General features: G+C 44.2%; 1 protein-coding gene and 1 pseudogene across 51 annotated transcripts in view; both read left to right on the plus strand.

Moving 5' to 3' along the window:
• Positions 1-14,487, plus strand: part of Eif4g3 (eukaryotic translation initiation factor 4 gamma, 3) — a 220,356-nt gene that overhangs the window by 44,277 nt on the left and 161,592 nt on the right. For 50 of the 51 annotated variants that reach the window (XM_087548436.1, XM_087548438.1, XM_087548440.1 and 47 more), the window contains 1 exon segment: positions 8,592-8,667. Coding sequence is in view for 25 of the 51 variants with exons in the window: in XM_087548409.1 (XP_087404535.1) it covers positions 8,592-8,667 (76 nt within the window). In the remaining 26 variants the exon portion in view is untranslated. 51 annotated transcript variants of the gene reach the window in all.
• On the plus strand, positions 12,091-12,970 carry LOC102553758 (uncharacterized; annotated as a pseudogene).

Consider the following 14,487-nt stretch of genomic DNA (forward strand, 5'->3'; position numbering starts at 1 on the left):
AATTGGGTAAGGAACCCTTTTGCATGGATGTGCTACACTGTAAGCTTAGGTCTTACTAAAATCATTTCCTATTATTTAAAACTCAGATATTTTGTTTTTGTGTGGCTGCAACTCTACACTTCATTACTGTGCTTAATATTTACTCATGAAACATAGGAATTGGTCACCGGTGTCAGGTGGTTCAGTTCATTTTTAAATGAACATGCATGAGCACACACACACACACACGCAGGTATTCGAGTGCAGTTGTAGTGGAGGCCGGGGGCTTTGGATCCCCCTGAGGCTGGAGTTAAGGTTAATCACACATGGTTGTAAGCTGTCCAGAATGGTCGCTGGGAACTGAACTGAGGTCCCCTGCAAGAAGAGTATAGCCTTTAAATATGAGCCCATCTCTCTGTCCTGGTAGTTCCTGTTTTTATGTTATATCAGAGAATCTCATGTGGCAGACTTATGTTGTTTTTAAATGATTTTTGAGACAGGGTCTTGCTAGATAGTTCAAGTTGGCCTGGACTCAGGATCTGCCTCACCCCTGAGTGCTGGGATGACAGCTGGGTGTCACCAGGCCCAGCTTAAAGACTTCTTGTAAGAGCAGATAGGCAGGGGCAGAGAATGCAGATGAGGCGGGTGTGCTAGTTCATGCCCGTAATTGTAGCCTGGGGTGGCCTGAAGCAGAAGGGCGGACAATCCAGGCTGTGTGCTGACTTTGAAGCCAGTTTAGGCTATGTAACACAACAGGACTCTGTCTTAAAAAACGAAACTAAACTAAATCAAAACACCTAAAAAGACTAAACAAAATGGAATCTGAACCCTGGTGATTTGGCTGGCCCTTACCCTCGGATGGGATTATTATAATAAGAATGCACACGGTGGAAACAGACTGATTGGTAAATGCGGGCCTGAAGCCCAAGGTAAAATTTATGTTGCCATTGGTGGAAGTCTTGGGCCTCATGTTGACTTTTGCTGGACAGAAGCCCAGTTCCTCGATCTCTTAGTTGGGCGAGTGCTTGCTTCTGTGCCTTCTTTCTCTGTGCCAGTTACTGATTCAGTGCCGTCGGCAGTGCACGTGCCTCTTTGGGCCGGGCATTACCATTTCCTATATTTCCCATGAAGATCCACTCAACGTTTCTAGACTCCTGGTGGCAGTCACTGGGAGCAAGCGGAGTAACTGAAGAGCTGCACCTCACGCGCTGTAGGTAGCTGGTGTGAAGAAACCTGCTTCCTGAGGCCAGTGTATTGTCAGAGGTTTGATGAATCTGTCTGTTAGTCTGGAATTGATCTGTCCCATTTACCATCTAGGGCTGCCTACACTCTCAGACTCAAGGGTCTGGGGTGTTGGAAGGAGCTGAACTATTGGTTCTGTTCAGTTGCTCAGAGAACACTTGGCAGTAGTGGTTGAGGCCTGTGCTCAGCTACTCTATGCACATTGCTAGAGAGAAGAGGCTCGGCTATCAGAAGAGCGAGGAGTCTTTGTTTCGCTGTTGATTTGAATTGTTTGGTGTAGAGCATGGTTTGGGAAGGCCCCAGGGCTCAGGTGAGGAGGCATGGTGTGGTTGGTTATGGGCCAGACAGAGGCTGCCATAGAGTTGCTGTCCCAGGCACACAGCGGAAAGACCACTCACTGTTGGCGCTTTACTGAACAGCAGGCCAGAGGCCATATCAATTAGTTATTTACTCATGAATGAGTAATCATACTTCATTTCTCAAATGCACAGTGGTTCTCTGTCAGTGAATAAAAACCCTTTTGGATCGTGTTTGATGATCTCATTGGGTGACCATTTTTGAGTTAATGTGGCATGGCACTTTGGCTTCCTGGAACAGTGTGGTTCTGGCCTACTTACTAGGTTTTCCTGGATATAGAGGTGCTTGATTGTGGATGCTCGACCCCAGAGCCCAGGGAAAGCAAATGGTTTTCCTAGGCAGCTTGTCTGCGCTGTGCAGAGACTGCGTCAGAACTGTTTCAGTAGCTGCAGGAAGGGTTTTTCTTTTTGTGGCGTGTGTGTGTGTGTGTGTGTGTGTGTGTGTGTGTGTATGTGTGTGTGTTTTCATTTTACTGGTAGTTTTACTCATTTCACAAATCAAAAGTTGGTAAACCTACACCTTAGGTCCTATTAAGGTCACAGACACAAACTCTGCTGGTAGTGATTATGTGATTTAGCAACGTTTGTTTTCAGGTGAAGCAGTGGAGACAACAAGAAGACATTGGAGTTTTCCCTCAGCCTTCATGTGTGCCATGTGTGGCTGTGAGAGTGAGGGACTGAGGTCAGCCATCTTCCTGGCACACCTCCCCTTAGGTTTTGAGGCAGTCTCTCACCTGACAGCAGTGTGCCCTGGAGCCTCCTGTGCCTGCCCCTTCGTTGCTAGCATTCCACCCCTGCCTCTCCCCACCCCCTTGTACTTGGCTGCTTTGTTGAGGGTCAGGGTTTAGATTTTCATGTATGCGTGGCATTTCTTGAGGCACATCCACCATGATTTTTTGGAGACTGGGTCTGTCTACATAGCCCTGGCTGTTCTGGAAATCATTTTGCTTCCCTTTGAGCGCTGGGATTAAAGGTGTGTGCCCCCACACCCTGCCTGCTCTTTGTTTTTTTGAATTACGGATTTACTGTGTTCCAAGATGGCCTGGAACAATTTATAATCCTCTTGAGGTAGCCTTTTGATTGCTGGGTTTCTGGGTTGTGCCTCCTCACTGAGCTCTCACGATGTCTTTGGTGAAACAGCAAAAGCTGTTAATTTTATTAAACCCTGACTTGTGAATATGTGCAGCCTTTTTAATATTGTATGTGAGAAAGTGGTAGTTATGTATACGGAGTCACTGTTTAACGCTACTCTTACCTAAAAGTACACACACCTGGCCATTGTGGTACACATCTGTAATTCCAGCACTGGCGGGATGGAGGCAGGAGGATTTCGTGTCTAGTCCAGTCTGGGCTACAGGAGTCTATTTGAGCAAACCAAATAACCCCAAATCAAACCAAATCAGTTTCCCACCCCTCCAAAGATGTCCTGTCAGCCATGTAGCTCTCTCTCTGTGTAGATTACAAATTAATGGACTTAACTAAAGTGTTAACTAGAGTAGTTGGGGTTTGCAACTCAAAGTTGGCTTAGTCACAATTATAGAACATTCATCATAGCAATCAGGCTAAGAAATAGCCAATAGGAGCTGGAGTGAGGTGTAAGCGTACACACTGCTGCCACAGAAAGCCTGTGTCTGTTTCCCAGCACCCTGCTCTGTCGGCTCACAAATGCCTGGTCCTCTCTTGGCCTCCAAGGGCTCCCACACATACTTGGCAAGCACTTATAAGTACAAACAAACCTTTTAAAAAAATCTTTAAAAAATTAAAAAGAAATTACTCTTTTGGTTTGTTTTTTTCTTTTAGTTTAAAGAGGCATAAACAGCCTGTGTCTTAGGCTGAGGACAAAGAGCTGTGTGAGAGCTGGCACTAAGCTGATTTGAGAGTGCCTCACATGCTTCATCTGGAAGCTCACCTGCGGAGCAAATGGACACCGCGGCTCTGACACACCAGCTAGGTGTTTAAGGAAAGAGGTGGGCTAAGCAGTGGGTTAGCAAAGTGCCTGCTTAGAGGTTCTGAGGATTGCGGTTCAAGTTCACACGTTGTGTGTACAAGCATTCCCATGAGTGCAGGAGCCCGCAGAGGCCAGAAAAGGATGTCCGATCCTCTCAAGCCTGTTAGAAGTGATTTTGCTCTACCTGATGTGAATGCTGGGAGCTGAACTCAGTTTCTGTGGGAGACCAGTTAGTCCTGAGCCGAATTTCCAGCCTTCTCTCTTGCTTATCTTCTTAGACAAGATCTCTGATGATTCCAAGCTACCCTCTTGCCTCCCTGTCCTGAGCACGGATGGCAGCCACCACACCCAGTGCCTCCGTTTTTGTTTGTTTTTTCTTGTTCCCCTCCCCTCCCTTCCCATTCCCTTTCTTTTTCTTGGTCGGACTTGGAACCTGGCTTGGGCTACATAGATTGATTTTTATTTTACTGGGCTTTGTTTGTGTTTTTTAAATAGAACTATAGTTTTTCCCAGCAACCACATGGTGTCTAACAACCATCTGTAATGAGATCTGATGCCCTCTTCTGGTGTGTCTGAAGACAGTCACAGTGTATATATAATAAGTAAATAAATATTTAAAAAAAAAGAGTTATAGTTTTGTTTTAAATAGTCAACGGTATTTTTTTGTTAATTTGCAGAATATAAAAATGAAATCAGCATTTTTATTTGTAGAAACAGGAAGAATGTTTGTCCCAGTGATGTCTCTAGCAATCCTGTGATTAGAGTCATCTGATTAACCAGCAGAGGAACCGAGAGCAGAAGTCCCAAGTGGCTCAGCTTCTCAGGCAGAGCACTAGTGACTCCCTTGAGAACCCCTCTCTCATCTCGAGAATTAGTCCTTCCTGGAAACGCCATGGCAGTCGGCAGCGTGTCTGCTGCAAGAACTGTAGAGCTCAGTGCAAGGAGTTTTATTTCAGCTCAGTGCTCCTTCATTCTGAGAGAGCTGCGAGCTCAGTGGGGACAGTTCTGGAACTTGTTAGGCTTCTGCTTTCTTTTTTTTTTTTTGATTTTTTTATCATACCAGTTATCTTAAATAAGAAGACGGTAGAGTGCATAAATAAAATGGAATATTACTCAACTCTAAAGGAAAAATGAAATCACAAAATTTGCTGGGAAATGCATGGACTTAGAATGTACATTATGCAAGAACACCCAGTCTCAAAAAGAGAAGCATATGTTCTACCTCATATATGGATCCTAGCCTATAATGTATACATGTAGACTGATGGTGAGTGTACGTAGTAAGGAAAATGAGTCCGGGTGTGTTGGATGACAAGGACAGAATGCAGGTAAATGGCACATGGGTTGTGAAAGAGTACTGAGCTGATTCTTTTTCTAGTTTTTACCCTGTCATGAATTGGGGGTGGTGGTTGCTTTTCCTTTGTGATGGATAAGTACATAAAAATGTAGTCTATAGCGAGAGATCCAAAGTGAAGGTCCATAGCTTCAGAATGACCGTTCTAACTGTATAACAGTTCATCAAGATGCATGAACTTTAGATCTGGACAAGTGCTTGTTTAAATGGCTGTGTTAATGTAGCTAGATGATGTCATTTATTTGCAATTCTTTACAATAAAGTGATTTATAAAAGAGAAAGAGATGAAATAGTCTTAAGTCTTTACGTAAGAAATAGAACCAAAACCGTGTCTATGTATGATTGTGCATTTTAAGAGATGAATGCTGACTTTTTTCCTTATTAATAAATTTGTCAAAGACAAAAAAAAATCTCTACAAGAATAAACATCTGCTTATGCCAGACTGTCCTAAGAAAGAGCATAACTGAAGGGAAGTGCACACCATATAAATAGTTTCCCCAGAGCTTCTGAGGTCCTTTGCAGCATTCATCCAGAATAAATGTGCTGAGTAAATGGTGTAAAGACAAGCAGTAAAGGCATGCTAGCATGGAGTATAGACGAGGCATTGCTACAGTTTGGATGTGGTTTGTCTCCTAAAGCCTGATGTTTGAAAGCTTCATCTTCAGTGTAGCACTGAGAAGGGGCCATGGAACCTTGGGGAAAATATAAAATAGGAAGTAATTAGGTGATAAAGCCATGACTGCTCTTGGTAAGGGTTTAATGCAAATCTTACACTAGTGAGTTAGTTTCTGCATGAACAATTGCTATGAAAAATAAAATGCCCTCTTCCCTCCCCAACCTTTTCCTCTTTCCTCCTCTTCTCCTATCCTTCCTTTCTACTCTCCCTTCTTCCTGCTATCTCCCCTTCCCTGCCCTCATAGCACATCTGCCATTGATACTATCCACCCTGAAATGTCTTTTTTCCCTTTTGATCTACCTCATCTCAGTTACATGTCTTTGTGTGTGCATGTATGTGTGTGTACTGTACATTCATGTTCCTGTTCAGGGGTGTGTATATATGTGTTAAAGGTATATTCACATACGGAGGCCAGAAGTCTATGTCAGGTGTCTTCCTTAACTGATTTCCACCCTATTTTTTTAAGAGTAAGTCTCTTATGGAGCCTGGACCTCACTAATTTGGCTAGCCAGAAGGTTCCAGGAATTTTTCTGTCCTTCTGTCTTCATCACTAGGATAACAGGTGGTCATCTTTTGGATATGGGTACTGGAAATCAAATCTCAGGTCCATATGCTTCATCAGCAGACATGTTGTTGAACCATCTCTTCAATCTTCAAACATTTTTCCCATTGGCCGTTCTTAGCTCTTGCCTCTTGCCTTCTACTCACAAGAGCAGGACTGCACAGAATGACCTGAAGGAATAGAGCGAAAAGAGGAGGGAACGTCTTCTTGGCACCCTCATGCCTGACCAGGAAGGGAGTGTGGCAGTCCATGGCCTCTTGGGGAGCAGAGTGGGAGGTTCCACATGATCACACACTAAAGACAACTCAGAAAAATGAGCTTAATGGTCCTGAAGACCTGGGCATGGCCTTGGGTGTTTTCCTTGTCTGATGGCTCAGAGTTACAAAACTGGAAAAAGTCGGGGCGCATTAACTGCATGACTCCTTCGCTGGGAATGAGGCTGGACAGGCTTCTGTTTTCTACAGGGCATGCTTAGTATAGTGTGTGTTGTATTGTGTGTGTGTGTATGAGTGTGTGTGCGCGCACATGTAGTATGGTGTGTGTATGCATGCATCGTGTGTGTAGTATGTACATATAATAGTGCTGTGTACGTATAGTGTATGGATAGTGTGTGGTGTGTGTGTAGTGTGATGTCTGTATAGTGTACATAATATGTGGTATGTATGTATATATAGTGTGGCATGTGTGGTGGGTTGTTTGTAAAATGTGTATGCATAATGTGTGTTGTGTATAGTGTGTATGTATAGTATACTGTGTGGAAAGCATATACGCCATATGTATGTATGGATTGTGTATGGGTAGATAGGTCTAAATTGTGTGTGCATGCAGTGCATTTGAAGTGCATATGGCTTGTGTGCAGTCTGTGTGTATGTATAGTGTGTGCACACACAGTGGGTGTGGGCTGTCGTGTGGATTGAGTAGCGTGCATGTTGGGTGTGGTTTGGCTGAAGTGGTTCCTTTATGATGGTTGAGCTCCTCCACATGCAGCATTGACAGTGCTCCGTGTGGGGGCTGTGGACGGTGTAGTTAGCTGCTGTATGAGGTTGCCGAAACTGTCTAGAGACCGCTGTAGTCTCTTTAGACTTTTTAATGACTAAAACACAGGGTGTGTTTGTTTTGTTTTTAGTCTTCTGAGCTGGCTGCCTGGATATAAGGAATCTCCTAATGATTCAGCCTTTGGCAACTTAGAGTTGCTCTTTAAAAAACAAGCACAAAACAGCACAGAAAAACAAAAGGCACTTCTTTCCCCTTCATTCTAGTTGTTATTCTTTTAAGATTTATTCACTTCGTATGTATGAGTGTTCTGCTTGTATGTATGTATGCATGCATGTATGTATATGTTTGAATGGATGTTTGTATGCAAACCAGGTCCGTTCCTTTTGCCTGTGGAGGTCAGAGGAAGGAGTTAGCTCCCTGGATGTAGTGATGGTTGAGGGATGTGGGTAACTGGATCCAGACAGTGAGTGTTCTTGATTCCTTGGCCATCTCTCTAGCTTTTGCTCTTTGAAGTAGTCACTGTGTAACCCTGACTGGCCTAAACCCGTTCCGGTGACCTTTGCCTCCTAAATGCTGAGCTTACAGTCGCAAGTACCACGCCTGCTCATAGCTTGTCTTCCCAGCTCTCTCGATGAGTCAGAAAGAAATATTATGCGACAAGTATGATTTTTGTTGAGGGGATTTTTTTTCATTTGGGGTTTATAATACACTAATTTTAAAGGAATTAACCAGCTGGAATCGGGTCACAGGATTGTTGGATTCTTTTTCTTTTTTTTAATGTGAATGTAGAAAGCATATAACCTGGCCACGTCGCAGCCTCATTTAGAGACAGTACTGTGGCCTTTGTCACTCTCACAGAAGTCAGACTGGAGAAGCAGTTCTCGTCCAGAGAGCCACACTGGCTGGGATGGCTCCTGTCTCCCAGTTTGAAGTTATCTTTTAATGTAATGTCTTCTTTGTGCTCTGAAAAATGTTAAATGATGGCCAGAGCATCTGGTTTTTAAACGGGAAGCTGGTGGGCTGTTATAGAGTAATTATCTCAATTGAAAGATTTATAGAAACAACAACAACATACAGAAAACAAGGGAACAGTCCCGTTCGCCCTGTGTGTGCTTGGAACAAACCGGAACACAGTCCACAGTCTCCAGCTGAGCCTGCGGAGCTCGCTCGGGTGCTGGCGACCTTGCTCTCTTTCTTCCCTGTGTTGCTCGCGCTCTGTAATGGCGGTCGAATCTCAAGATGGCTTTGAGAGCTCCGGCCCTTGTTTTCATTAGCTGTGGGTGTTTATCCTGGGGACCCATTTGGGAGGAATTGAACTAATCACATTAGGAAATCTGAAATCGTTGATGTTCCCCTTTCTCGGGAGGAGTAAGTATGTGGTGCCAAAGGTTGGGTACAAAGTGTGGGTCATTGGCAGGGATTCTCCCACAGCTGAGCACTTCCGTTTGAGTTTTCTTCTCCTTAACTCGCCTTCCAGAATTCCTCGAGGACCGGTGCAACAGCCTCTGGAGGATCGGATCTTCCCTCCCACGGTCTCTGCAGTCTATAGCACGGTAAGCATCCCCAGTGCCTGGCAGGTGTCCACTTGAAAACAGTGCTTGGGGTTCCTGGTGGTATCGGATTGCCATGGGCTTTAGGTAGAGGGTGCAATGAAATTCCAGTGAAATTAGGCGCGTATTATGTGACCAGGTGACCTTTACTCACCATTGAAGTCTAAGGAGGAAAACTGAGGTAAGCATTGTGTTATGGTCCAATGTTCTTCTATGCTGCCCTTTCCTATGTGTATTAAACTTTGGGGACACAGCACATGTGCATACTAGGTGTTCAGGCACTCTACCATGAAGCCAGTTTTTTTTTTAACATTGATCTTAAATTACTTTTTTTCCTTTTTGGTGTTTTGGAGGAAGGTTTCTCTGTATACCCTTAGCTGTCCTAAAACTCACTCTGTAGGCCATAGACCAGGTTGGCCTTGACCTCACTGATTTATGATCCGTTTGCTTCTGTCTCCTGTGTGCCACTACTGCCCAACTATTTTGTAATGTTAATTTATTGTATGTGTATACATGTTGCCTGCATGTATAACTATGCAACTTGTGTGTGCAGTTCCCTTGGAGGTCAGAAGAGGGCACCAGATCTTCCTGGGATTGGAGATACAGATAGTCGTACACTCTGGTGTTGGTGCTGGGAATCCAACCTGGGTCCTCTGGAGAGCAGCCAGGGAGTGTTGTTAACCACTGAGCCTCTCTCCAACCCTCAGATTTTAAATTTTTATTGAATATTTCTTTATTGAAAAAAATACCAAGCGTATCCAGGAACAGTAGAATACCCCTGTAATCCTAGCACTTAGGAGGCAGAAGCCAGCCTTGTTTACAGAGTGAGTTCTGGGTCACCCAGAGCTACATAGAGAAACCCAGTCTCAACAAAAAGAAAAAAGAAATGAATTGGCCCTTCTTAACTGAGTGTTTTTTCCCTTCCCCTCCTTGGTTATGTATAAAATACGCATTGATAATGAGAATTGACTACAAGAGAGTTCAGTTGTGTTGAATGAGGCATTTGTAAGCGAAGGTTCACTTTTCAGTTAGAAGATGCACTTGCGAAAATGATACCTGCTCCAGTGAGCCTGTGTGAGTTAGAGACTTAGTAATAAGCTATCTATTAACAATCCCATTCTACCTGCCATTTATCTTTGTGTTATAATGAAACTTAGAGTCAAATCAGAGAAATGAGTCAATAAATGATTATAACTTAAAAATATTAAGATTCTTAATAGGTTGAGTTCTGATCAGTTTAGTTTTTGGACAGCACTAGAGATTGAGCCCAGGGTCTCAGAAGTGCTAGGCAGTGCCATGCAACTGAAGAGAGTTTGGGTGTTTTGTCCTTAAGAGAATAAAGACTTAACACAGTTTAGGTGTTTGCATTCAGTGCTTTGGTAGAAACAGTAAGACAAATGAGTAGAGATTCTCTTTGAAAAGGCATTTTAGGGGTTAGAAAGCCTGGAATGACTGCATTCTGTGTGGCCAGCACTCTGAGGCTCAGGCAGGACAGACTCTAGTTTCAGGCTAGCTGTACTTGGTGGACACTTGCCTGGCATGCTCACTAGTCTGGATTCAGGCTCCATATTGCCAAGCAAAACAAAAGCAGATGATTTCTAGAAAAAGAGCAGCGGTGGTTGAAGAACTTGCAGTATAGAACCGGTGAGATGGTTATGGGGTTAGTAGAGGGTTCCAAATGCATGGATTCTGGCATGGAGAGATGTTGGACTTGCGACTTCAGATTCCATGGGGAATTATGGGGTGTAGGACAAGAGATTACATGGGGAATTATAGGGCACGTAGAGGTTTTGGAAATGAATCCTGGTATATTGGAATATAAAAAAAGGAGGGCAAAGAGAAACAACTGATTGCCTTTTAAGTTGTCGCTGTAGCTACAGTATGGCAAGTATGGTAATATAGGATTGTGGTGAGCGAGACACAGGAGGGTCTGTGAAGACATTTGTCAGTCGGTGTCTCAGCCAGGTTTCCACTGCTGTGAAGAGATGCCATGACCAAATGTTTTGAGACAGGACTTCTTCGAGTAGCTTTGGCTATCATGGAAATAACTCTGTAGACCAGGCTGCCCTCAAAACTCACAGAGATCCACTTAACCTCTGCCTCCTGAGTGCTTGGATTGAGTGTGTGTGCCACCACATCTGGCCATGGCTCATAAAGGCAAGCATATAAGTGGGGCTGGCTTATAGTTCCAAGGTTCAGTCCGTTATCATCATGGCAGTGTGTAGGCCGGAGTGCAGGCATGGTGCTGGAGAAGCTGAGAGTTCTACATCTGGATCTGTAGGAAGCCAGGAGGAGACTGGATTCCTTACTGGGCAGAGCTCAAGCTTATATGTGACCTCAAAGCTCCACCTCCACATGATATATTTCTAACAGAGCCGCACTTCCTCCAGTAAGATCACACCTCCTAATAGTGCTGCTCCTCCCGGGCCAAGCATTCAAACACTTGTTTATGGTTTATGGGGAACTAACCTGTTGAGAACAGCACCGTGGTACAGACACAAGATGATTGTGTTATCTTTGGGCGTGAGAGCAGTAAATGTTGATAGTGTACTGTAATAAAGGGTGTCTTTAATGTGCTAAGCAAGAGAAAGTCTGTCATTTCTTGGGAGTTTGACTTGAGCAATCCTACCGGTCCTATTAATTGGGGGTCATTCTGAGAAAGATTTGTTGACACAAGTCAACTGTTTGTAAGCAAATATTACTTTGGGATTAAAGCATTAGGTGGTTTTCATTTTTTTGTTATAAAATAACTAAATTTTTATAATATCTGTATTTTAGATGATTTTTATAGAATATCTTTCTGAAAATGAAATTAATGAATCAAAGAACAGGTGTGTTGCCCATATGTGCTTGTAATCCTAACATTAGATTTTGTGTGTGAAAACATGTTATTAGGCTTCCTCATGAATAAGACTTTGATAGTGTACACTCATACTTTGAAGCCAAGTCCATGAAAACCTGAGAGCGATGGGATGACTGATTACAAGGCGGCTCCCCACTGAGACGCTTGTCTGTCACAGAGACACGTGTCTGCTGGTTGTTGCATTTATTTGTCAGTTATCTGACCTTTTTTTTTTTTTTTTTTTTTTGTTTTTTTGTTTTGTTTTTGGTTCTTTTTTTCGGAGCTGGGGACCGAACCCAGGGCCTTGAGCTTCCTAGGTAAGCGCTCTACCACTGAGCTAAATCCCCAGCCCCAGTTATCTGACCTTTACTACCTAGAATTACTGTCATCCATTTAACACTTGTGCATTGTAGATCATGTTTCTCCTGGAAGGAGAAGGAACTTCAAGCATTAAAAGCCACCCTTAAGGGGTTGGGGATTTAGCTCAGTGGTAGAGCGCTGACCTAGGAAGCGCAAGGCCCTGGGTTTGGTCCCCAGCTCCGGAAAAAAAAGAACCAAAAAAAAAAAAAGCCACCCTTAAACATGATAACATGATGTTCTTGCTTGGTGGTGGCGCATGTCTTTCTTTCCAAAAGCGGAGGCCCATGGATCTTCCGAGTTTGAGGCCAGCCAAGGCTTCATATTGAGACATTGTCTCAAAAGTCGAACCCAAAACCGCTGCAGTGACAGGAAGGAACGGGTGCTGTGTTGTGTTGTATCTCTGTGTTTGGTAGTCTGGTTCTTGCTACATTGCCCGAGAGGTCTACTATACTGGATAAAGCAGTCCTTCTGGCTTAGCCTTCCTGTTAGCTGGTGTCTTCTCCAGTTAAAAACGACACTTATGCTAGACTGTCGCTGCCGCCCCGCTTGCCGAGACCCGCCATCCCAGACCCGGACTCCCTTTGGCTCGGCCCGTGGACCCCACGCCCGGCTCGGGCAGTGCGACGGGAGGATGAGCAGCGGGTGGCGGAAAGAGGAGCCGCCTCAGCCGCAGCCAACCGGGCCCTCAAGGTGTCCGTGTGGAGCAAGGTGCTGCGGAGCGATGCAGGCTGGGATGACAAGGATGAATTTTTAGATGTGATCTACTGGTTCCGACAGATCATCGCTGTGGTTTTGGGTGTCATTTGGGGCATTTTGCCCTTGCGAGGCTTCTTGGGAATAGCAGGATTCTGCCTGATCAATGCAGGAGTCCTGTATCTCTACTTCAGCAACTACCTACAGATCGACGAGGAAGAGTACAGTGGCACATGGGAGCTCACCAAAGACAGGTTTATGACGTCATTTGCCTTGTTCATGGTCATTTGGATCATCTTTTACACTGCCATCCACCATGACTGATGGCATTTACTCCCGTCTCTTCTGTCCAGTCCAAAGGACCCTTTTATTACAGCACAGATACATGCTTATTGGGGCACTCCTACTATGTGGAACCCAGAAGATCCACGTCTCCTGGACGTAGAATCAGCGTGTTGGGCATCATTGTTTTCCTGCAAGGGTTGTGAAACTTTTCAAAGAACCATCTGCCTTTGGGGAAGCATTTCTGAGTTTGTCCATTGTCAACAATCTGTCCTTGGATACCATCATGTAACAGCTGTTGCCAAGTGGAGCCGCTGTTGAATCTGAGGCGCCTCTGGATCCTGATGAAACATTGTCTTCCTTGGTTCTCCATCAGGTATACAGTTTTAAACCATCACTGCATCTCAAGTCTTCTGAAAACACCATGTGCATGGTCCATGGTATTTACAAGCAGCCATCTACTAAGTTCCATTGTAGGATGTTTTCAGATACTTGAATAAACAAATCTTTAACTGAAAAAAAAATGACACTTATTCGACTTTGGGACAAGGCTTCACTGTGTATCTATCCCTAGCTGGCCAGGAGCTTGCAGTGTAGGCTAGGCTGGACTGGAACTCATTGAGCTCTGCTGGCCTCTGCCTCTGGTGTGCTGGGATTTTTAATGAATTACTTATAAACTTTCTTGTTTGTGAGGAGGGAGCTATGGGACTGAATGCCTTTAGTCTTTAGTCTCCTTTCTCAGCATCAGGATTCTGTATCTGGTCATTATTTTTCTGTAGGTTCTTTTGGCCTACTTCTCTGTTTTCCCCTTTAGCCTTGGCATGAAGTGCCCGTATGCCACATGGATTGAGTTGGTTAAATTCCTTGAAAGGCAATAGTATTCCTGGCCAACTTTTTTTTTTTTTTTTTTTTCTTTTTTTGGAGCTGAGGACCGAACCCAGGGCCTTGCGCTTGCTAGGCAAGCGCTCTACCACTGAGCTAAATCCCCAACCCCCTGGCCAACTTTTAAAAACCACACTCTGTGTTGTTGTGACTTGGAGGAGTCATTTCGGATGGAAGCTGTGTACCAGGTAGGACAGATGCCTTCATATATGCTAGGTTCTTTTGTATTTAGTTATTTTAACTTGGTTTATACAAACTTGTCTTTGAAGTATTTATCAAAGATAAATGTGAGCGATCGGTCTTATTGATGAACCATGGACATTCAGACGAGTACTTGGAGCTGAACCAATGCAGTACAGGACAGAGAGGTGGCAGCTGGGAGGCATGAGTGGCGTGTAGTGTGTTCGTTGCTAGCTTTCTGGAGTGGGAGCTGTGAGGTCAGCTTGCGGTTGCCTACAGTTTTGTCTTTTTCTGTCTGTTAAGCTAGTGTGTGATGTGATTGCAGTCACTTAGTGATTGGATAACAACTGCTGGCAGGGGGACTCTCTTCAGAATGACTGAGACTTTTCCCGGTGATTACTTAGGAGAGACTCCATGTGCAGAGCTCCTCTGTTGATTAGAGAATGACTTTCATGCTGTCAGGGTTTGAGAGATCGGAAGCACTTTGCACTTTATACATCATTTAAGACCTCCTTCTTGTATCCTGTAGTGGATATAATTTAGAAAATCTTGTTTTTACAATTTTTCCTAGCCATTGCATATTA

Source organism: Rattus norvegicus, chromosome 5 (genome assembly GCF_021556685.1).
Source record: "Rattus norvegicus strain SHRSP/BbbUtx chromosome 5, alternate assembly SHRSP_T2T, whole genome shotgun sequence".
In the NCBI taxonomy this organism is placed as follows: domain Eukaryota; kingdom Metazoa; phylum Chordata; class Mammalia; order Rodentia; family Muridae; genus Rattus; species Rattus norvegicus.